At 45.4% G+C, this 22,186-nt stretch overlaps 1 protein-coding gene across 2 annotated transcripts; it reads right to left on the bottom strand.

Moving 5' to 3' along the window:
* Positions 1-3,394: 3,394 nt before the first annotated feature.
* sec24b (SEC24 homolog B, COPII coat complex component) lies at positions 3,395-22,131 on the bottom strand. Of its 2 annotated transcripts, XM_055889195.1 has the most exons (24): positions 21,704-22,131; positions 20,274-20,936; positions 19,985-20,134; positions 19,146-19,265; positions 17,192-17,275; positions 16,855-17,018; positions 15,851-16,035; positions 15,460-15,562; positions 14,512-14,638; positions 14,292-14,401; positions 13,964-14,076; positions 13,045-13,163; positions 12,640-12,695; positions 12,171-12,377; positions 11,929-12,052; positions 11,551-11,709; positions 10,738-10,911; positions 10,437-10,547; positions 10,181-10,356; positions 9,882-10,019; positions 9,626-9,730; positions 8,984-9,076; positions 5,806-5,909; positions 3,395-5,037 (listed from the first exon to the last, which is right to left on the bottom strand). In XM_055889195.1, exons 1-24 carry the CDS (start codon positions 21,747-21,749, stop codon positions 4,923-4,925), a joined length of 3,546 nt encoding a protein of 1,181 aa, XP_055745170.1. In that variant the 5' UTR covers positions 21,750-22,131; the 3' UTR covers positions 3,395-4,922. The 2 variants fall into 2 exon arrangements, with proteins under 2 accessions (XP_055745170.1, XP_055745171.1); XM_055889196.1 differs by lacking the exon at positions 19,146-19,265.
* Positions 22,132-22,186: the final 55 nt, after the last annotated feature.

Below are 22,186 nucleotides of genomic sequence, written 5' to 3'. Positions count from 1 at the left end.
TCGTCTCCCCCTGGCTTTAACCCCCTGAGCCAAACATCTTGTTTCCATTAAAGAGCATCTGTAATGGCCTCAGAGTCACTCTGGAAGGAGCTCCTGCACAAGTCAGTTATTTAAGGAGGCCGGGCCGTATCACATGGGCCTTACATGACAGTATTGTAGTCCGGTTCTCCCCTACGACTTCCCTCGTGCCTCCCCCTCCAGAAAAAGAAACATCTGGAAATTAGGAATCAAATTCGCCTGGACCTGGTGGAGGAAATGAGGCTGCTGAATTATGGAGGAGCGTTGGGCTGGGGACAGAGTGAGAAGCATTGGAGCGTGCCCGTTTGGTCTGCTCTGGTGGTGGCACACTCAGCTCCTTCATGGAGGAAACAGTAAAGAAGGCTGCAATAAATCGTCAAGCTGGGAAGCCAGACTTTGTGCAAATGGCAGGAAGCGACTTCCTGCCATTCCTTAGTAAGCTGGCCAATGAAGATGTGTATAAGGGTGGAGTGGCTGTTTTAAACAGTGCGAAGGTAGGATGTCTTACGCAATTGGGCAGCTTTATTCATGGTGATGTCAAGATGGGGCCAATATAGGCTACCGCTCTAGGCCCCAGGGTAGGGACCGAGTTGAGTCTTACTATTACTTATTCTGCTGGCCAAGCACAACAATAGCTACTGTCACACAGATGGAGGCAAGGGCGTCATGCACCCCAAAAATCTGAGGAGGCACAAAGTACGTGAAAGGGGCTAGTTGGAGAATTTCGCAAATTTCCCCTGAAACACCAGTAAGTTTTCTCCTGCAATCTAGAGCCATAATCATTATGATTAATTGTAGGTGAATAAAAGGTATATTTTTCTGCATATCTAAACATACCTCGAGTGGTCTGTACCCACCAGACTGCTTCTCTGCTTACATCTGGGTAAAAGATGTAAGCAGAGAGCTGTTGTAAAATATGTTTTACTGCTGCTCTTTAATTACTTGTTACTTTAATCTCTTATTCTTGTCCGTATTTTTTAAACTGCATTGTTGGTCGGGGTACTCGTAAGTAAGCATTGCACTGTAAGGTCTACACCTGTTGTATTCGGTGCATGTGACTAATAGCATTTGATTTGAAAATGGAAAGGAATGCTTCTTATTCAGTAAATGTAATTATTGCTTGCTTTTCTACCAACCTTGCCAGCAGGCATGCCAGCTAAAATAGTTAAACAAAATAGGTAGTCTAACTGGGCTAGCTAAAGCCAACGTCATAAAATTGTCAAGTGGCTAGTAGTATTACAAAGAACAAACAAACACACCTGTTTTTTTAAAGGACAAATTGAAGGGGCACGTGCTCGTGCCTCCTATAGGCATGATGCCTCTGGATGGAGGCACTGCTATTCCTTTGCTGCATTTCCAAAACAAAGAAACAATGTAGTGTTTAATCCCAATGACATGGCTTTGAAATTCTATAAATCTTGGTAGGCTATCTATTCTGAACACTCAACTCTATTTGACTTACCCAAGCTGCCTTTCGTGAGAGAAATATTGTATTGACTCAGTAAGCAACAGAATTGATATACTGTGGGCCCCCATGTCTCTATGAGAGCCTCCTGCCAACAGCGCTATGGGAGTCTCTCACAAGTCGTTCTGCATATGGTTAAAGTTTAGAAGTCAGGCCTGTTCGAGGAGTGCTCATCAAAATAAACTCCCAGCCGACTCTCTCTCTGACGGTTGGAGAGGTTGATGGAGGGGGGAGGTGTTTGTGTCAAGCTGCGGGAAAGCTGTACAAACACTGTTGTTTGTTCTGCCCATTAAACCATACACAAATAGAGGTGATGAGGCTTGCATGAATTGCATATGATGACCTCGATAACAGAGCGTCATGAGCTCCCTTTTGTTCATGGTAATGCAAACATTGAGTGTTGTAAAGAAGTTAGTTTGTGTATTTCAACTGCTAACAGCAGATGTGGAAGCGGTCTGTTCATTACCATGGAACAATAAGCTATTACTATGTCGTCAAGTCTATGACTTCACAATATGCTACCATGTGAAAATAAACAAGGCTCTTGGTTAGATGCTTTTAGCTGCAGAAGAGGTATAAAAAGGAGACTTCAGGGTATTATCTGGGGTTCAACTGCAGTTTTTCACTGGACTACAAATAATACTTTTTTCTCTATTTTGACAACCACTACTATCTGCAGTTTATCCTGTCAAACAATACTCCATTGTAAGCTTACAAGACAAGCACAGAAAATACCTTTCGTTGAAGCCAAGATTACACCTCAAAACCACAAGCAGCGTATCACTAGTAGATAGTTCTTACCACATGAGATAAGGGGCCTGTGTGTGTAACAACTTCAGTTTGCTTTCAGGAGACAAAGCGGAAGAAAGGAGGGAGAAAAGCATACATTTAAACAGTGGTCTCAAATCAGGTGTACGTTTGCAGTAATAGCCACCACAGGGACATGAAGCTACTGTAGAAACCCCTTTTCTGGATATCAAGATGAGAAAATGTAGTCATGATGCAAGGCTGAATGGGGAAACTGTGACATCATGCCCCATGAAAATATCTGAGGTACTGTGGTGGTGGGGAAAGGGGGTTGCTGGTGAGTGAAAGGGGGTGTTGAAGTGGGTGTGTCCGGGGGCCGTCCAGTCAAAATGGTGTTTAAATATAGCTGGTCAACAGCAGTAGCTTGTTTGTTAGTGCGGGGCTCATGAATTGTGCTGTGACACCTCACTGAGTAGGTTCAGTTAAAAAGCAAAGGAAATACCATTAGACTTGATGTGCTTTTTCAAGGACTGTGTGTGTGTGCACATACTTGGAACACTGCAGTGACGAAACATTTGTGCACTAATTGAATGGTCCAATTACTTTTTGCCATCTTTTTGAAGCGTGAAAAGCAACAAGTACTGTATATTCTATGTAAACTGATTTGTGGCTTTGGTGGTTTGTCTCAAACGTAAATTTAAAAAACTTGATGCAATGGAGAAAAACATTCTTTCCAGTTGGATGGTGATAAAGAAACAGTAAAACGTCGTTATTATGGCTTGCTAAAATAACTTTACCCCGTAGGAACCAGAGATGTTTGCAAATGGACCAGGAAGGCCCAAGGAGTCCGCGAGGCAGGCAGGACGGTTCATTTCTTTGTATATTTACAGAGTTATCTTTAGTACAACTGAGCCCTCCTTTTGAGTTAGTGTATTTTCCAAGACTAGGTTGACTAACTTTGGAAATGAGTAATTTACTAGGAGACATATGGTGAGTAAAATGTAAGAATGTCTTTCAAAAACATTGGTCTAATTTCTGAGAACACAAAAGGATGGATGTTAATACTGTTTCCTTTTCATGGGATAAAGCTAAAGGATTCCTAGATCATTTTATACTACTGAGAGTGAGACATACATAGCTGGTGAAATAAAGCTGGGAACTTAGTAACAGAAGTGCTTTTTAAAGTATGCAGCGCAGATACAAATCCTTATAGTCATTAGCGAAGTGGTTCATTGAACATGTCAAATGTTTACTATTCCTAACCTTTCCATCAAGGAAACATTCCATTCCATTTCTTTTAACCATTGTGGCTTTTCTCAGTAGTCCTCTGAACAAAAAATGCAATATGCCTCTAACTTTCCTGTGATAGGCATCTTAGAGAAATCAGTAGGGAATGTAGATGTGTTTAGCCAAGATAGTTCACTTATCCAAAAGAAATGCAAAGTCCCTGCCAATCACCTCACCATAGTTGTGTCCACCAAAGCAAAACAGTTTCTGTCACATGATACAACTGTAAATTTCCCCTACAAACCATGAATGAAACATTTATGAGCGCCCTCTAATGTAGCAGACAGATTCTGCAACACCTGAAAGGTATACTACAAGCAGGATTAATGAGTTAGCCAGACAAACAACCAGAAATAACTTGCTTTTCTGGTTCATGATCTTTCTTAAACTTAGATATGTGTTTTTGGTTAGTGAGTCATTAGACCATGCCCAATACAAGCTAGAATATTTCCACAAGTTAATTGGCTAACTCATTGATCCTCCTTTCTAGTATACCCCTCTGCAAAATATGTGAATGAGGGGGGGGGGGGGGGGATCAAGTGAAATACTGTTTCATTTTATTTAATAAGCTGGTAAATTATAAATTATCGCACATAAAATATTATTTTCAATAGTTACAAAGTGGATAGCAACGTCTGGTAGCGGATCAAAAAAAAACAAGAGGGTGGCAGTTTACAAAGGTTTCAGTTTCATCTGACGACACAGGATTTGAACAGCTGGGAGAGGAGTCGAGGTGCAGAGGGGTATTCAGCCACTGTTGACTAGCATCCTGTTAAGCAGAGGGTAGCCAATTACCCGACTAGCAGCAGCAAACACAATGGTAACAGAGGTAGCTCCAGAACACACTGAAAACAAAGAGGGGGGATGCTGTACTCTTATGTCAATGAGTTTGAAGATAAGATGGAGGAAATGGGAGAAGCATGTGGAGGATGTATGACAATAAAAAACATTTTAAAAGTGGATCATACCACAACATGCGTGGGCGTATCAGAGAAGGGTCAACTTAATCAGATGAGGAGGAAGTAGCATCTTTGGCTTTCCCTTGGAGATAGATGCTACGTGGAGCTACGACAGCGGCTGAGAGACGATAGGGGAAATGTTCAAGGGAGCGAGCTGGTTGAAGAAGCAGCCCGTTCAGAGCGCACCACTTGATCTGTGAGTCCAACGGCTTATTACTTCACTTCAACACCAGAAGTCATCTTCACTTTGTCACTGATTTTTCATTTTCTTTCTGGTCCTTCCACCTGCCTCCCCCGGGTCATAGGCCGTGGTTGACCGGACCACTAGGGTGGGTGGGGTTGGTTGTGTTGTCCCCTCTGTGGTCCGAGGGAACTTCCTGTTTACCATGTGCCACGTTCATTGTTTTTTCTACACAAGGCCCAAGGGGCCTTCTGCTCTGTGTGTTCTACTTGGACATCTGTTGCTGGATGTGCAGCAGGAACTCGTAGTAGGAGAAGGCTGATTCCGACCGGTCCTCTACCAAGTGCTGGAAAAAGCTGGTCTTAGCTGAAGCATCATCCCTACGGGGAGAAGTAATGAAATAAGCGCATATAGTCCGAATACATTTACATTCTATTGAAATTACTTTGATACTCTTAAAAAACGCCTCTTTGAATTTGTAAGACTTCCATTTGGTATGAAGAATTGTCCTCTGGCCCGTAGACATTCGTAGCAAACAGATCCTCACAGCAGCCTAATGCCGTTGTGCAACAATGCCCAATAAGAAGCATGAGCTGGCGCACACCCAGAGAAAATGATTTAGTGTAGAGGTGCTGACTAACGGTGAATAAACGGTAAGCTATAAAAACAAAGTCGCACACTATGTATAAATTACTGGTAATTTAAACATAGTGTGCGACACTCTGTTTTTATAGCTTATAGTGCAACAATGCACCAGCATGATGTAAGAACACCTGATCGTTCCATGACATAGTCTGACCAGGTGAATCAAGGTGAAAGCTATAATCCCTTACTTATGTAATTTGTTAAATCCACTTCAAATCAGTGTAGATAAAGGGGAGGAGACAAGTTAAATCATTTTTAAGCCTTGAGACATGGATTATGTATGTGCGCCGTATAGAAGGTGAATGGGCAAGGCAAAATAATTAAGTGCCACGTGCACCAGTTTGAAAAGGGGGTTTACAACTCAATACTAGGAAGGTGTTCCTAACGTTTTGTACACTCACTACGTGGTCACCGATGGCTTCCTACACGACACGGACCCAGGCACTCACTAGCAACAAACACACACACGCGTCAATGGATCAGACCAGGGGTACTTGACTTACTTCACGACGTGAAGTGTTGAGCTGAAGGTTCGCGAGTCCTGTAGCCAGGCGAGGAGTGCGCGCAGTCGTTCAGACAGAGGGGTTTCCAGCTCAGGAATTTGGGTCTGGTATTCATAAGAGACAAAGAAGAAAAAAACAAGACCCACAGCTTTGTCTTTACTACTCAAGACAGTCTACACTGTGTGTGTGTGTGTGTGTGTGTGTGTGAAAAAACTAAAAGATAACTAGTGGTTGGTTTCAATCCCAGATCTCCACAAGTCTGTCGTGTTTGTGATTTAGTGAAATATGTACGTGTGGTTCGGAATGTGAAGCATAACTGTGGTTTAGGGATGTGTTGGTCTTTTCCCCAAAGATGGAATCAGAAACGCAAACAAAACCTTGACAATTGCTACTCGGCCTGTGTTTGGTTGTAACACACCCACGTTGTGTGGTATTACATTATTTAGGTAGCCACGGGCCTTTTGTCAAAAAAGTAGAACCAAATAAACAAACCTACTAAAATGTCAATTACTCCCTGGCTGAACTGACTAAGTACAGTACTATTTCATTGTGAAGCACCATCTGGACACAGCACAGAGTCATACACAGCAATAAACCTGGAAGGATATTGATCTCATCCCGTCAGTAGAGGATGCCTGGATATTTTTTTTAAATGCCTTCCTCACCATCTTGAATAAGCATGCCCCATTCAAGAAATTTAGAACCAGGAACAGATATAGCCCTTGGTTCTCTCCTGACCTGACTGCCCTTAACCAACAGAAAAACATCCTATGGCGTTCTGCATTAGCATCGAACAGCCCCCGTGATATGCAACTTTTCAGGGAAGCTAGAAACCAGTATACACAGGCAGTTAGAAAAGCCAAGGCTAGCTTTTTCAAGCAGAAATTTGCTTCCTGCAACACAAACTCAAAACAGTTCTGGGACACTGTAAAGTCCATGGAGAATAAGAACACCTCCTCCCAGCTTCCAACTGCACTGAAGATAGGAAATACTGTCACCACCGACAAATCCATTATAATTGAGAATTTCAATAAGCATTTTTCTACGGCTGGCCATGCTTTCCACCTGGCTACCCCTACCCCGGTCAACAGCACTGCCCTCCCCTCTGCTACTCGCCCAAGCCTTCCCCATTTCTCTTTCTCCCAAATACAGTCAGCTGATGTTCTGAAAGAGCTGCAAAATCTGGACCCTTACAAATCAGCCGGGCTAGATAATCTGGACCCTTTCTTTCTAAAACTATCTGCTGAAATTGTTGCCACCCCTATTACCAGCCTTTTCAACCTCTCTTTCGTGTCGTCTGAGATTCCCAAAGATTGGAAAGCAGCTGCGGTTATCCCCCTCTTCAAAGGGGGAGACACTCTAGACCCAAACTGCTACAGACCTATATCTATCCTACCCTGCCTTTCTAAGGTCTTCGAAAGCCAAGTCAACAAACAGATTACCGACCATCTCGAATCCCACCATACCTTCTCCGCTATGCAATCTGGTTTCAGAGCTGGTCATGGGTGCACCTCAGCCACGCTCAAGGTCATAAACGATATCTTAACCGCTATCGATAGGAAACAGTACTGTGCAGCCATATTCATTGACCTGGCCAAGGCTTTTGACTCTGTCAATCACCACATCCTCATCGGCAGACTCGACAGCCTTGGTTTCTCTAATGATTGCCTCGCCTGGTTCACCAAATACTTCTCTGATCGAGTTCAGTGTGTCAAATCGGAGGGTCTGTTGTCCGGACCTCTGGCAGTCTCTATGGGGGTGCCACAGGGTTCAATTCTTGGACCGACTCTCTTCTCTGTATACATCAATGATGTCGCTCTTGCTGCTGGTGAGTCTCTGATCCACCTCTACGCAGACGACACTATTCTGTATACTTCTGGCCCTTCTCTTGACACTGTGTTAACAACCCTCCAGGCGAGCTTCAATGCCATACAACTCTCTTTCCGTGGCCTCCAATTGCTCTTAAATACAAGTAAAACTAAATGCATGCTCTTCAACCGATCGCTGCCTGCACCTGCCCGCCTGTCCAGCATCCCTACTCTGGACGGCTCTGACTTAGAATATGTGGACAACTACAAATACCTAGGTGTCTGGTTAGACTGTAAACTCTCCTTCCAGACTCACATCAAGCATCTCCAATCCAAAGTTAAATCTAGAATCGGCTTCCTATTCCGCAACAAAGCATCCTTCACTCATGCTGCCAAACATACCCTTGTAAAACTGACCATCCTACCAATCCTCGACTTCGGTGATGTCATTTACAAAATAGCCTCCAAAACCCTACTCAATAAATTGGATGCAGTCTATCACAGTGCCATCCGTTTTGTCACCAAAGCCCCATATACTACCCACCACTGCGACCTGTACGCTCTCGTTGGCTGGCCCTCGCTTCACACTCGTCGCCAAACCCACTGGCTCCAGGTCATCTACAAGACCCTGCTAGGTAAAGTCCCCCCTTATCTCAGCTCGCTGGTCACCATAGCAAGGCCCACCCGTAGCACGCGCTCCAGCAGGTATATCTCTCTGGTCACCCCCAAAACCAATTCTTCCTTTGGCCGCCTCTCCTTCCAGTTCTCTGCTGCCAATGACTGGAACGAACTACAAAAATCTCTGAAACTGGAAACACTTATCTCCCTCACTAGCTTTAAGCACCAGCTGTCAGAGCAGCTCATAGATTACTGCACCTGTACATAGCCCATCTATAATTTAGCCCAAACAACTACCTCTTTACCTACTGTATTTATTTATTTTGCTCCTTTGCACCCCATTATTTCTATCTCTACTTTGCACCTTCTTCCACTGCAAACCAACCATTCCAGTGTTATTTTTTTTACTTGCTATTATGTATTTACTTCGCCACCATGGCCTTTTTATATTTTTTTATTGTATTTATTTATATATATATCTTGTTTGCCTTCACCTCCCTTATCTCACCTCACTTGCTCATATTGTATATAGACTTATTTTCACTGTATTATTGACTGTATGTTTGTTTTACTCCATGTGTAACTATGTGTTGTTGTATGTGTCAAACTGCTTTGCTTTATCTTGGCCAGGTCGCAATTGTAAATGAGAACGTGTTCTCAATTTGCCTACCTGGTTAAATAAAGGTGAAATAAATAAAATAAAATAAAAAATGTGTCACATTGTGTCTAGTGAATGTTAGTGCCCCACTAACCATGTTAGGGGGTATTGAAGCATGGTTTGGGCAGCCCAGCACGTCTCGAATGAACATATCATTACAGCATTTCCCAATCCACAAGTAAAACACCTGGAGAAGAGAACAGAGAGGAAGTCAATGAAGTGTACATTTCTACACGGGACAGTAACATCAATACTTCTTCAAATACATTAATCTTTCCTCCATTCCCTTCCTTGAGGTAAACACTGATCTACACCGAGTGTTAAAACCATTATGGGCACCTGCTCTTTCCATGACATAGACTGACCAGGTGAAAGCTATGATCCCTTATTTATGTCACTTGTTAAATCCACTTTAAAATCAGTGTAGACAAAGGGAGGAGACAGGTTAAAAATAATTGCCTTGGATTGTGTATGTGTGCCATTCAGAGGGTGAATGGGCAAGACAAAAGATTTAAGTGCCTTTGAACGGTGTATGGTAGTAGGTGCCAGGAGCACCGGTTTAAGTGTGTCAAGAATTGCAATGCTGCAATATTGCCTTCACCGAGCCAACCTTGTCAGATCTGTTATCATCATGGAGGAACAGATGGAGGAGTTCATTGCTAAAAAGTCCTCAAACAGAGACGAGGTTCATTTTTTCAGGGACTTCGGTCAATTGACAGAGCATAGCAGGACTTACACTGCCACAGTCCATGAGGAAAGCGCCTTCTCTGGTCAGCTTCTCAGCCGTAAGGTGCAGCAGATGGGGCTGGGGCACTATGCAGTCGTTCAGATGGAGCGCCCCCTGTGGACAGAAAAGGGTAAAGCAGTCTACGTTTCAGTATACTTGTGACCCACCAGGTAAAACAAAACCAACGTGTCCAGCTAGGAACCAGTGGAACGCTGGAGAGATGAATCAGTTGTTCAAAGTAGAGCGGGCGGTGTTGACCTCTCACCTGGTCTGAAATGGTGTCCAGGCGGTAGAGGTCGGGGTGGACCGTGCGCATGATCTGCTGCAGCGGCTGGCTCTTGAACTCGCACATGGCGAAGACACGCTCGTCCAGCTTCGTGCTGGTCCCTGTGCGCAGTGCTTTCTGTTAGGTGGAGAGAAAGGAGGAGGAAGGGGAAAGGAGGAGGAGAGGAGGGAGCACAGATTCATGAGAAGGGATAGCATTGACAGCTTGAACGGCTTCTGACTAGTGACGGAGACATACGGCGCATACAAAAGCTGTGTGCGTGTGTTGCTCAGACAGACCTGTTTGAGTAATGCCAGCACGTAGAGGGGGAAGAGACAGAGGGCTGCGGGGGCGATGAGACCAGACTGCTGCAGATTCGAGACGGTGTTCTTGTACGCACTCAGGGAGTCCACCACCGCATTCACCAGGGCATCCCGGGCGTCCGACAGGCTTGACGATATCGACCGGTCAATGGCTGTTCATAGGAATCCAAAATAAAAATGTATGAATAAATGATCTCATGAACAAATGCAGCGTGCGTATATATACACTCACCCATGTTGGCTAGGAGGCAGGTGATGGCCTGAACGTCAGCCCCGGCATATACATCACTCAGCTGGCTGACCACTGGCAGACACAGAGTATGGACCCTGATCCGCCTCTTCCCTAGGTGGACGGAGGGATGGGGGGGGATAGGAGCAGAAATGAGGGTAGATTAATTTGTCTTTGTTAGATGATATTAAAATAACAACTCTTTGTACTAGAACTGGGACTAATTATTCATTATTTAAGTAAAAGTCGGGAATGACTTCTCCAAATATTTCCACAATGAATGAAACGGTGAGATGGTGTTCACCTTTGCTGGAGGTGTACAGCAGTGCAGCCTGGAAGCAGGCCAGTGAGGTGTCGGCCATGCTCTCCTCTATAGACATCTGCACAGCGAAGCCCGAGTCTGGGTTGACATTGGCCAGGGACAGCAGGTCCGTCGAGCGCACAAAGAAGTTCCCATGGAATGTGTGGATGGACAAGCCTGTTGACCAAGGAGACATACATAGTAATGATGACCGCTAAATCAATCTAGAAATTGTCAAGAAATGTGTACTGTTTGGCCTCCCGAGTGGCGCAGTGCTCGAAGGCACAGCATCGCAGTGATAGAGGCGTCACTACAGACCCGGGTTCAATCCCAGGCTGTGTCGCAGCCGGCCGCGACTGGGAGACCCATGAGGCGTTGTCCGGGTTAGGGGAGGGTTTGGCCGGGCCGGGATGTCCTTGTCCTATCGCGCTCTAGCGCAATGCACGCCAACTTCGGTCGCCAGCTGTACGGTGTTTCCTCCGACACATTGGTGTGGCTGGCTTCCGGGTTAAGCGAGCAGTGTGTCAAGAAGCAGTGCGGCTTGGCAGGGTCGTGTTTCGGAAGGACGCATAGCTCTCGACCTTTGTCTCTCACGAGTCCGTACGGGAGTTGCAGCGATGGGACAGTTGGATATGATGATATTGGGGAGGAAAAACGCGTAAAGAAAATACTAACAAATTTGTGGAGTGACAACAATACCTTTCAGAAAAAGATTTTATAAAACTACTCAGACAATACAAAACGAAATATCTAGGAGTAGCTTACCCTTGCAAAATCATAACCATTTGAAGAAACAAACTAACAAAATAGACCTACCTTTGGTGCAGCGTATCCTCATGACAGCCTCGAAGCCGATCTTCCTGGTGAGGTAGCGCTCCAGATCCTTCTGGAACTTGTCCAGCTGGGCCGGGTTGTGAACGTGGTGCAACGAGGGGTAGTAGAAGATACTACCCGCTGAGTATTTAGACACACACGCTGAACCGAGGGGGGGGGAGAAAAAAATAAGAAAAAGAAGAATAGGAAAGAAAGAGAGAGAATGCGGTGTGTAGCCTTAGGTTTACTGTTACGACAGCTGTATTCTATTTTGCCAAAACCATTCTCTTTAAGACGCCAGTCTCTTTCTCAACTTGTAGCATTTTCCTAAACAGTAACCTGTCTATTATATAATCTGAGGAATGGACGATCACGTCTTACCTAGTGAGGCCAGGTCAGAGTACTGGGAGCTGAGGAGGAAGAGGTCCACTCCTATCTGCTGACCAGAACAGTCCAGGGCCAGCTTCTTGTAGAAGTCTGTGGCTGGGCCCAGGTGTTGGACCCCCTGTCACAACATAACATGCAGAACAGACTTCTTAGACAACTGGAACCTTACATTACAGAGCCATATGGTCTGACAGTGTGTGTGTGTCATGCCTGTGTGCGCGACTCAGCACTCATACCTTGGTGCTGGACCTCTGGTTAGGGTCCTCCCGGGACTGCAGCAGGCCGGCACCCAGCGTGGGTAGCTGGGTCTGGAACACGGAGACGCGCCCCCCTGTGGAGGACATGAGCTTGTAGGCAGCCTGCAGCGCCGGGCCCAGGGCACTGTGGGTCTCCCTGGTCTGGCTAAACATGCCGGGTAGGGAGGTCAACAGGACGCTCACCAGCTGGGAGGGGGAGAGAAAATGAGAGCGAGAAGAAAGATCAGAGGGAAAGAGAACAGTCAAAATGACTAAAGATGCGCTCACACACCAGCATCAGAAAACAATCTGACTATCACACTAAAGCAACCATACATGGTCAGAAACACAAAGACTCTCACCCTCCAGTCATTTAAAAATAAATACATATAGAAAAAAACATCAGCCTGTGATGACACTGGTAAACACAAATAGTTCCACACATTCTCAGTCAAAGAAAAACCTTTACCGCTCTGCTTTCCTTCAGGTTCACCAGTAGACTGTCGTGGGTTGGAATGAAGATATCTACAAAAACAGAACAAAGACTGAATCAGTTACTGCATCACCACAGCTCACATTCAATGACCTGGGATAATTCACTTGGAGAAATGACTATATTCACCAGCAGAAGGACAAGTCATTACATCTCTACAGTACACATTATTTTTACCATTAGTGAATAAGTGACATGTCGGTTTGAGGGAGAGGAGGGTGTAGTCAGTCTGCAGTCAACAACACCGTTGCCTTGCCAAGAGCTGTTTGTTGTTTGGTAAGACAACGACATGTTGGCTCGAGCACAAACCGACTGGCACCCAGACTGGGGATTTTTAGGCAGTGGACCTAAAGACGGAGGAGAGCTGACTGAAACACACACCATCGATGTCGGAGACCACCAGCATCTGGGGCTGCGAGAGGCTCTCGTGGAGGTTGTAGAAGTGGATGGTGCTGTTGAAGGTGATGAAGCCCACTCGGGTACGCGTGTCCCCCGGCATCCTGAGACACAGAACAGACACCCCCCGGAGAGTTAGCCTAGCTACGGCATGTAAAAGTACTGTACAACGGAACAGGTCAAGAAAATGGCAGAATAACTCTGGTTTGAGAGATACCAGATGTGTGTGAGTGTGGCGTTCTGGTGAACTCTTTTTCACGTCAGAATGTGGGATTATGGAGTTCAAGTTGACGTGACTGAGATTTTCCAGACATCGGAACCAGCAGTGAACCTTCGGCAGAGCTAGTTTTGTATAGTTGCAACAAAGAACAGGATAATTTCCTGGGAAAAACAGGAAGGACAGTCCTGCTAAAGTATTTCATGTTTCTCTTTTCTTTTTTTCTGGCAAGTTCAAGTATATACACTTCAAAATGGTTTGTTCCCTGTGGAACTGTCCGATTAAATTCGGATTTGACAAAATCTTATTGTTCACCATGTGTATGAATGTTGACGGACTTAACTACGAAAATAGAAAGCAACAGAGCGATCACCATTTACTTTCATCTGCCTCCAGTTCTTACACACTTGCAAGCCGGCCAATACTAGTATGACTTTTATAGTAGGGCTTGACCTGTTTCACATTTGATCCATGGCTTTTATTTGTCTATTTTTCTTTGAAATGGAGCCTTGACTACTTAATAGTAGGAGTGTGAGCAGGAAAGGCCTTTGTCAGACACATATAAACTGACTGGAAAACTATAGCTACTGCACCGGTTATCTAAGTGAATTTATCAGGAGTCAACGGCAGTACTATAAGCAACTCAGATCATATTGAACACATGAATCCAGGTGCGAAGCTACTCACTTGTCCAGGTTCTCCAGTAAGGTCTGACAGAAGACATCCAGGTAGCCTGCATCCACCGCGTTGTGAGACACATCCAGCACAAACAGGTACACTGCAGGCTGAGGGGGCCGCAGCTGGGGACAACACCCATACACATGCTTTACGCAAAACATTCAACCAGTTCACATCTGCAGACTGACAGTCTGATATTGGAAAGCACAGTGCCTTGCCATTGGTGACTGCGTGAATCTGATGGAGACCTGCCCTCTAGAGGATTGTGGGCAAACTGTTTCTGGATGAATGAACACAAATCTAAAATTATATATATATATTTTTAAATATCACTCACCATGTAATCTGAAGAGGCTATGAACTCCACAGTGGAGTTCTGCACCTCTGGCCTCTTGTGGGGCTCTCCATAGGAGCGGGTCACGGGATTGTACATGAACTCATCAGGAACTGTGAGGGGGAGAATATGCACGTTCAAGTCATTTAGCAGGTGCTATTTAACGTCTCGCATTTTGGACGGTGCTGCCCTAAGTACACATATTGAATAGAGGGATCCGTACCATCGTTGACCCTGTAGCAGAGGCTGCATTTCCATCTCCTCTGGTCCAGGAAGGAGACGAAGGGGTTAATGTAGGTACGACAGGAGCGACATCTCACTATGGTGCTGGACGTGATCACTGGGAGTTGCTATGGATGGAGAGAAAGAGAGAGATTATGGGATCACTTTTTTATCTAGGTAAGTCAGTTAAAGAACAAATTCCTATTTACAATGATGGCCTACCCGGGCCAAACCCGGACGACGCTGGAACAATTGTGCGCCGCCCTATGGGGCTCCCAATCACGGCTGGATGTGATACAGCCTGGATTCGAACCAGGGACTGTAGTGACGCCTCTAGCACTGAGATGCAGTGCCTTAGACCGCTGCGCCACTCGGAAGCCCAAAGATGAAGATGACTGTTGATTTGTGGTTTGTTACTCATTAAATTATTTATGAAAACGTGTTCTACATTCTACATCTGATCGAACCTGCGTCTGCAGTCTATAGGAGAGGACTCCTTTCTGTAAAGTCTTTATATCAACAGTCTGTTTTTGTACTTTTACCACCTTGCACCTGACACTTTCAATGAAACTAAAACTATGGCTTTCTGCACCTTCGCACCCTCCAGCTCATCCTGCCTTGCCTCCTGCTTTTCTGTTTCTGAACTCAGGTCAACTTGCTATGACATATTGACAGGGTGTTATTAAGGGGCACTGAATGCCACAGTCAATATAAATAACCACTGAAGTGTCTTATTATAGGATATTCACTCAATTCCACAAAAAAACATTTGTGCTATGTTCAATGTAGCGTTTCAATTCAATTGCACTTCCAAGTTGGTAGCTTCCTGAAATGTCAGTCGCTTACACCTATCCAATCCTCTCAGATCTACACCAGCGCATAGGAGTTAGGGGCTAGGGGATGTTTGTGGACAGGGCCCAGGTTGTATTAGGGCTGGGTGTCTTCTTACTGCGAGGTCTCTGAAGGGGTGCAGGAGGAGGCCCAGGGGCAGCCGGGCTTTATTCAGCAGGGCCTGGGTCTGTGGGATGTTGGTCAGGGTACACCTGAATGTGCTGTGGAGGCCAGAGAGAAGAGTTTTTAGCACATCTTTGTAAAGGCATGAGCTAATAAGTTCAATTGAGTGAGCGGAGACTATGGAGGAACAATGCAGTGTGGAGATAGAGGAGAAGTACGTTTGAAATCAACAAACGTTCCCGATATGTGTTTTGCTTGATCCGATAAATAAACTTGGGATCGCACTTGTCAATCCTAGTGTTTCAGTTTACGCTGAATATTGTCCGTTAGTGTTGTGTCCAGATACCAGCATATCCTCAAATCCACAAACTTCCCCTGCCCCTTACTCCGGGCTGCAGTTGGCCTTCTTGAGGTCCGCGTTGAGGTTGGGTTCGGGGGCATCCAAGGGCCGGTGGGGCAGAAGGTTCCTCTCCTGCAGCAGGTTGACAGGCCGCAGAGCCTCCATTTCCAGCTCTGGCACACCGCTCAGCCCCCCCAGGGCCGCAGACAGCTGGGACATGTTAGGGAAGGGCTGCATGGACAAACAGGAGGCAGTTAGTCAAGCAGTCACTAGGGACAGGTAGATCATTACCACAAGGGTCAGGTGTGGGGCAGAGATGAACATGATAGAAAGGAACTGATATCCACAACACTAATATGCCCCCAGGGAAATGTATTGACATGCAGTGTCTTAGTAGGCCAACTCTTTTTCATGTATTTCATGAGGGACCATATTAAAATTACACAATAAGGGCCGAGGGGGTGTGGTATATGGCCAATATAGCACGGCTAAGGGCTGTTCTTATGCACGACGCAAAGAGGAGGGCCTGGATACAGCCCTTAGCTGTGGTATATTGGCCATACACCACAAACCCCCGAGGTGCCTTATTGCCATTATAAAACTGGTTAGCAACGTAATTAGAGCAGTAAAAATAAATGTTTTGTCATTCCTGTGGTGTACGGTCTGGGTGGAAAACTGGGTGGTTCGAGCCTTGAACGCTGATTGGCTGACAGCTGTATACCGTGGGTATGACAAAACATTTATTTTTACTGCTATAAATACGTTGGTAACCAGTTTATAATAGCAATAAGGCACCTCTGGGGTTTGTGGAATATGGCCAATATACCACGGCTAAGGGCTATATCCAGGCACTTCGGGTTTCTTTGTGACTAAGAACAGCCCTTAGCCGTAGTATATTGGCCATATACCACACCCCCTCGTACCTTATTGCTTAAATATACCAACGCTGTCAGCCAATCAGCATTCAGGACTTGAACCACCCAGTTTATTTAGAATATATATTCTCTTTTAGTCATACACAACCAAGTGAGTTGTACCAGAACATCTTACCTGTGACAAATGCTGGTAGCCAGTTTGGTTGTACCTGCCGTGTGAGGGGGAGGAGTCTGTCCTGGGGGACGGGCTCTGCTGATAAGCTGGCTGCATGCTGGGGTAGCCATAGCCAAAGGGCGGGGCTTGTTTGGTCATGTTGGCGGAGGGGGGAATGGAGGACTCTAGAAATAGAGTGACAAACATTAGGGTTGAAGGTACCAAATGATAACTGCCTGCCCACTTAGTGCATTTCGGGTTGTGGTTTAGCGGAGACAAATGGGGCAGCAGAAACATTCAATTGTGTCAAATGCCTCAACGTGGCGCTGGATTTTTAAGAGCCGAGTACAGTATGTACCTGGGTAGCTGCCGCCTTCCAGGGAGTCGTAGCTGTTGGGCACCGGGGACGCACTGCCAGTGGTAGTTGAGGAACTATCACCACCTGAGAGTGGGGACGGTGGGGGAAGGAAGAGAAAAACATTTGAGGAGCTGCTCTAACTTTAAAAGTTTATTACAGTGCACATGCAGGCGGGAGAAAAATGACACATGGAAGGTGGACATGTTAGGCGTGTGTAAGCAGGGCAGGAGGAATGTGATGCTGATGAAATAGGAAAATAGGTGAAGCCATAGACAGACAGGCAGCAGTTATCATCATCATCATCATCATCTCTAGGCTGTACACATCCAGCCTTCCCTTCCAGATCTCTGAGAGAAGGCATTTTAGGTCTCGCCACCCACACCCACGCACTGGAAGCTCTGAACAAGTCGTTTAATCCAATTAGGCAAAACGGAGGGCTGTGACAGTGAACCAAGATAGCGCTGCCTCATTGGATGAGCTCCAATTATCACAGGCAGCTAAATCTGCCTGCCACCCCAGTGGATTAAGTGCTCTAGATATTAAAGAACCTGGGCCTGGGGAAACATGTATTATGACTGACAAGCCCTCCTAACACATCGGAATTCAGCTAATTAGACATATCAAAATGACACAAAAAAGCTAAGTAGGCCTAAACAAAACGATGGCCAATCAACGGAGAGCGACTGAATGATGATTGGCCAAATTTACAGAGAATGATAAGAAACCACTCGAGAAGAAATAGGACAAACAGAGAAACATCAGTGGCAAAAAATGTGCATGAAAATGACATCCGAGGGCGTTTGGAGTGCAAGGGCAGAGGAGAACGAGTTAAGGCATAGCACACTTAAATTAACCAAGGTGCTAATGAGTGTTAGCTGCTAGAGCTGACATGCCTCAGCTTCTACCCTTTTCCCATTGGAGACCAGTGAGCAGCAGAGAGCCTGTTGGCCCGTGGTAACGGGGGACATGCTATATATAAAAAGCTGTTAACCTCTAGACAATAACACACTACCCAAGGGTGGGACCCACCAGCGCCTCTAGGACACTCATCAACACCTTCTCATTGAAACACTGCATGTACTCTGATAACAAAATGTGAAATGTAGTATGAATAATATCATTATCAGGATAGCATAACTATGGAAGTTGTTAAGATTTCAGGTTCCAAACAAACTGGAGGCTATTGACTGGCCCAGATAGGGGTCTATTGAAAATTGTGTTAGATAAATTATGTCTGCTCTCAAACATTTGTTTAAATGCAAAACAAATCATGCAAAAATCTATTGTTTTTCAGGAGGATGCAATTTGGAAATTCCAATGGGAAGCAATAAGAAGGTTTTTATTCAGAGACCAGTTAGATCCCTTCCTGTAATTGAAATGCAGACAAACATTCCCAAATGGTTAGTGGGTGAGAGGAAAACTGAGGACATGATTGGAAAGGACAAGAACGAATGCATAGCCTGAATGTCAAGAAGACTAAACAGATTCTAAAACAGATCATTTACTCTCAAACACTACACCGTACTCACATTATTTGAACCGATGGTTCGAATGAGACTTAACCTCTTTGTGATGAAGTTAGGATAACTGATCAGATGCTCCACACCATTCTGACGGCCATGCTTCAGTGATTTTAGTTACAACGAGCTCACATCACTAACATCAAAAATCTATTGGGAACACTGTGATAATGTTGGGAGAAGATATGGCGTAGATGTTGAATGCGTGGACGCCGTCAGATGGGCAGCAGAGAGAGATGGATCTGCAAGTGGGGGGGAAGGCAAGCTGCTAGAGATGGGCAGAGGTGGCTTTGAGACATGAGTATGAATGCAAAGTGCCTGGGGTTGAAAAGAAAGTAAGTGGATTGTTGTGAGGGTCGGGTTGGTTGGGTGGTTATTGGAGTTGGGTTGGGATGAGGGGCAGGCAGGGATGAGAATAAAAGCTATAAGCAGACCTGCTTCCTCATCCTCCTCCTCATCAACATCCTCATCGGAGCTGGATGACAAGGGGGCAGCGTTGGTGGAGGCGTTGGCAGAGCTAGTGCCACTATTGGCTACATATCCGTAGTGCATGCCTGTAGAGGGGTGGGAGGGTACAAAACAGAACAACCGTCAACTATGTGGAGGGGAGGAGGGGGCGAGGACGGAGCCAGAGGACTGTGTGTTTAGAAAATCTGTGTCTGTGTGGTGGGAATGTTGGTGAGGATGCTTGCGATTCGCCTGTCGAAACATCACTTCTCACTAGCTTCTACCAGATTGAGACAAAAACAAATCATGGTAGGATTGTATCTATGGAGTAGAGAAAACGGACAGCGAGACAGGACAAGAACAAAAAGGAGATAGAGGCCCTATTCAATTCACTTAGTTAGACTAAGCCTACAAGAAGTGAGTTTGAAAGATGAAATACAGATCCCTTCATCAATCATTTAATGAAGGTCCTCAGGGTGAGAACGGATAACCACACAAACGTAAAAATGCAGGAACTAGGGCAGGCAAAATTACCGTATAACTGACGGTTATGGATGAAGACCGTCATGAAAATTAAGTAACCGTCATAACTGTAAAAAAAATAAGTCAAAATGAAAAAGGATTTTACGGAGACAGCGGTCATTTACCATCATCCAAAATTCCATGACTGTCAGAGCCTTGGCAGGATCCTCTTAAACTTGCATCAAAATGGCAGACATGGGCATGTCATTGGAGGACTTCAATGCTGATGACCAAATATAGAGCTACTGTAGAAATATGGAGGCTAATTCAAAAGTTGAAAAGCCTCTCTTCTCTCTCCATTTACCTTGCTGATGCCCCGGGGAGGAAGTGAAAGGGGTTCCTGAAGGTGGTCTATCTCCGTCAGCACCCCCGGTGTTGTGTATGACTCCATAGTGGTCCTGTGCCATGGCTGCCTGGTGGCTTTGGTCATAGTGCTGGAGGACTGGGGCTTGGACTGGGGAGAAGACGACAATTAAGGCAGAGGCAAGTATATCAAATATTGTCTTCACATAAATTAAAAAGAAAAGGGGATTGACAAGTGTCTCAAAATCGATTATGTACGGACAATCACAACAGTGCAGAGTCGACTGTACCTGCATTATACTGGCCGTTGACTGTGGCTGGTTGGCCGGGTGGAGCCATGCTATGCCCAGAGGGAACCGCTACAGTAGATGCTGGGTGACTGGTGTCATTTCCTGGGGGATACTGGTGGAGGGGAGCGCCTATCAGGTTGGAAACGGCTCCTGAGCCGGTGGGAGCCTGGGAGGAACGCAAAGTGCCGTACTGGCTGCTTCCTGGTGCAGAGGGGTACGAGACAATGGGGTACATGGGAGTACCTTGGCTGCTGGGGGTCGCTGACACCAAGTTAAGCTGCTGGGGATAGATTAGCGCTTGGGAGGTGAGGTACTGCTGCTGTCCATGGTAGGCCCCATGCGGTGCATAGGGGGATGGTTGTTGGAATGGAGGTGCTTGTTGGGGGTTTGGAGGGGCAACTGAGGTGGGAAGGGTGCCATAGGGTTGAGAGGGAGGATGGGAGCCTTGGGTTGCTCTGTATGCAGAGGTGGCTACAGTAGGTGCAGCAATAGACTGCTGGTGGCTGTTGTGGTGGTAGTAAGCACTGTGGTCATTGTTCGTAATGGGAGATTTGTTGAGGGCAGGGGCACAGTGTCCTGAAATGGTTGGGTAGCCCTGCTGTTGAGGCCCTGCTCCATAGTACCCCGGAGGATATGTGGATGGGTAGGTCTGTCCTACTGGACCTGTGGAGAATGACAGTTGACGTTAGCAAAACCAGGATTCATGTTAGAATTTTTAAAAATGAGTTTGCGGACAATTCACATATTGTTGATGGATTTTTGATCATCAATGTGTAATCAATCTACCATTATCAAAAGTATTACCTACCTACATTACTAAATATTCTATAGAAGGGGTCAAACCTGTCAATGTCAGCTAAGCAGTTAACTGTTACTGACTTATTCAAACCAACAGTAACATAATTTTGCTAACTAGCTGCCGGTGTTTTGTCCTACCAGTAATGAGATGTCAATACCCTAGCCTAAAGGTTCCTCCCCTCCATGGACCCTGGCTGCGTTAGAACAATAAGCAAAGAAGATAATTGCTGGCAACATCCATTTGTGAACATAACCAATATCACTACAAATACTTTAGTGATGTGGTTGTTCAAGATAGCTTGCCAACTAGCTAGCTGGTTGCAAGCTTGAATGGATGTTAGCTAGAAAGTTTAGCGTTCTCTTTAACGTTAGTTAGCAAGCTAGCTACAGTACAGTAGATGGCTAACGGTTTGCTAGCTGTTTCTAGCTACCGTTACTGCTAATTAATAACAAACGGACAAGTGTCCGTGTTTACTAGCTAAAAACGCTATAGTTTACGTACGTTGGTTATCTAAGCTAATTACCAGACGCAATAGGTAGCCAAGCAACACCCTTTCACACATTCACTAGCTATTTCAACCACTGGCACTTGCTAGTTTAGCTAGCGGCCGTATCTCCACGGCCCGTTTTACCATTCTGATAGGGTGGTGCTGCTCCACCATTAGGCGTAGAGTTCATGCTGTAACCGACAGGGGTTTTCAGGTCCGTCTCTTGGTCACGAATGCACAGGGTGACAAAAACACATGAAAGGTTGTCACCAAGGCAATATCCCCATTAGCTAGCTAGGTGTTGGCTGAGGATTTTGTGCCCCCTACTCCGATGGCTGTCTAGCAGAGACGACGAGGTTCATCCACTTATGTGAAGCTGCCGTTTCTATGCGACGAGAGATGGCAGAACGGCGCCACCTGTCAGTAGGCAGAAGTGCAAGAGCTGGATCAGTGTTGAATAAACAGAGTATTTAGCTAGTCAAATCAACACCTATTTTTTTCTGTTGTTCTAAATATAGATGTTGTATTTATTTGTATTAAACAATAAACCAAATGATGATATCAGGGACATTTGATGTCTCTGTCATATTTACTATCTAGTGTAAAATGTTATTGCATTTTTAACTC

Source organism: Salvelinus fontinalis, chromosome 29, assembly GCF_029448725.1.
Source record: "Salvelinus fontinalis isolate EN_2023a chromosome 29, ASM2944872v1, whole genome shotgun sequence".
In the NCBI taxonomy this organism is placed as follows: Eukaryota; Metazoa; Chordata; class Actinopteri; order Salmoniformes; family Salmonidae; genus Salvelinus; species Salvelinus fontinalis.
This window is presented reverse-complemented; position numbering and strand designations above follow the sequence as displayed.

Excerpts from the sequence above, each read along its gene's own strand:
- sec24b (XM_055889195.1), bottom strand. The coding sequence starts at position 21,749 with ATGAACTCTACGCCTAATGGTGGAGCAGCACCACCCTATCAGAATG. Across the intron at positions 20,937-21,703 it reads AGCACCACCCTATCAGAATG|GTCCAGTAGGACAGACCTAC; the intron begins GTAAAACGGGCC and ends CATTCTCCACAG. Across the intron at positions 14,639-15,459 it reads ACCCCTTCAGAGACCTCGCA|CAACTCCCAGTGATCACGTC; the intron begins GTAAGAAGACAC and ends CTCCATCCATAG.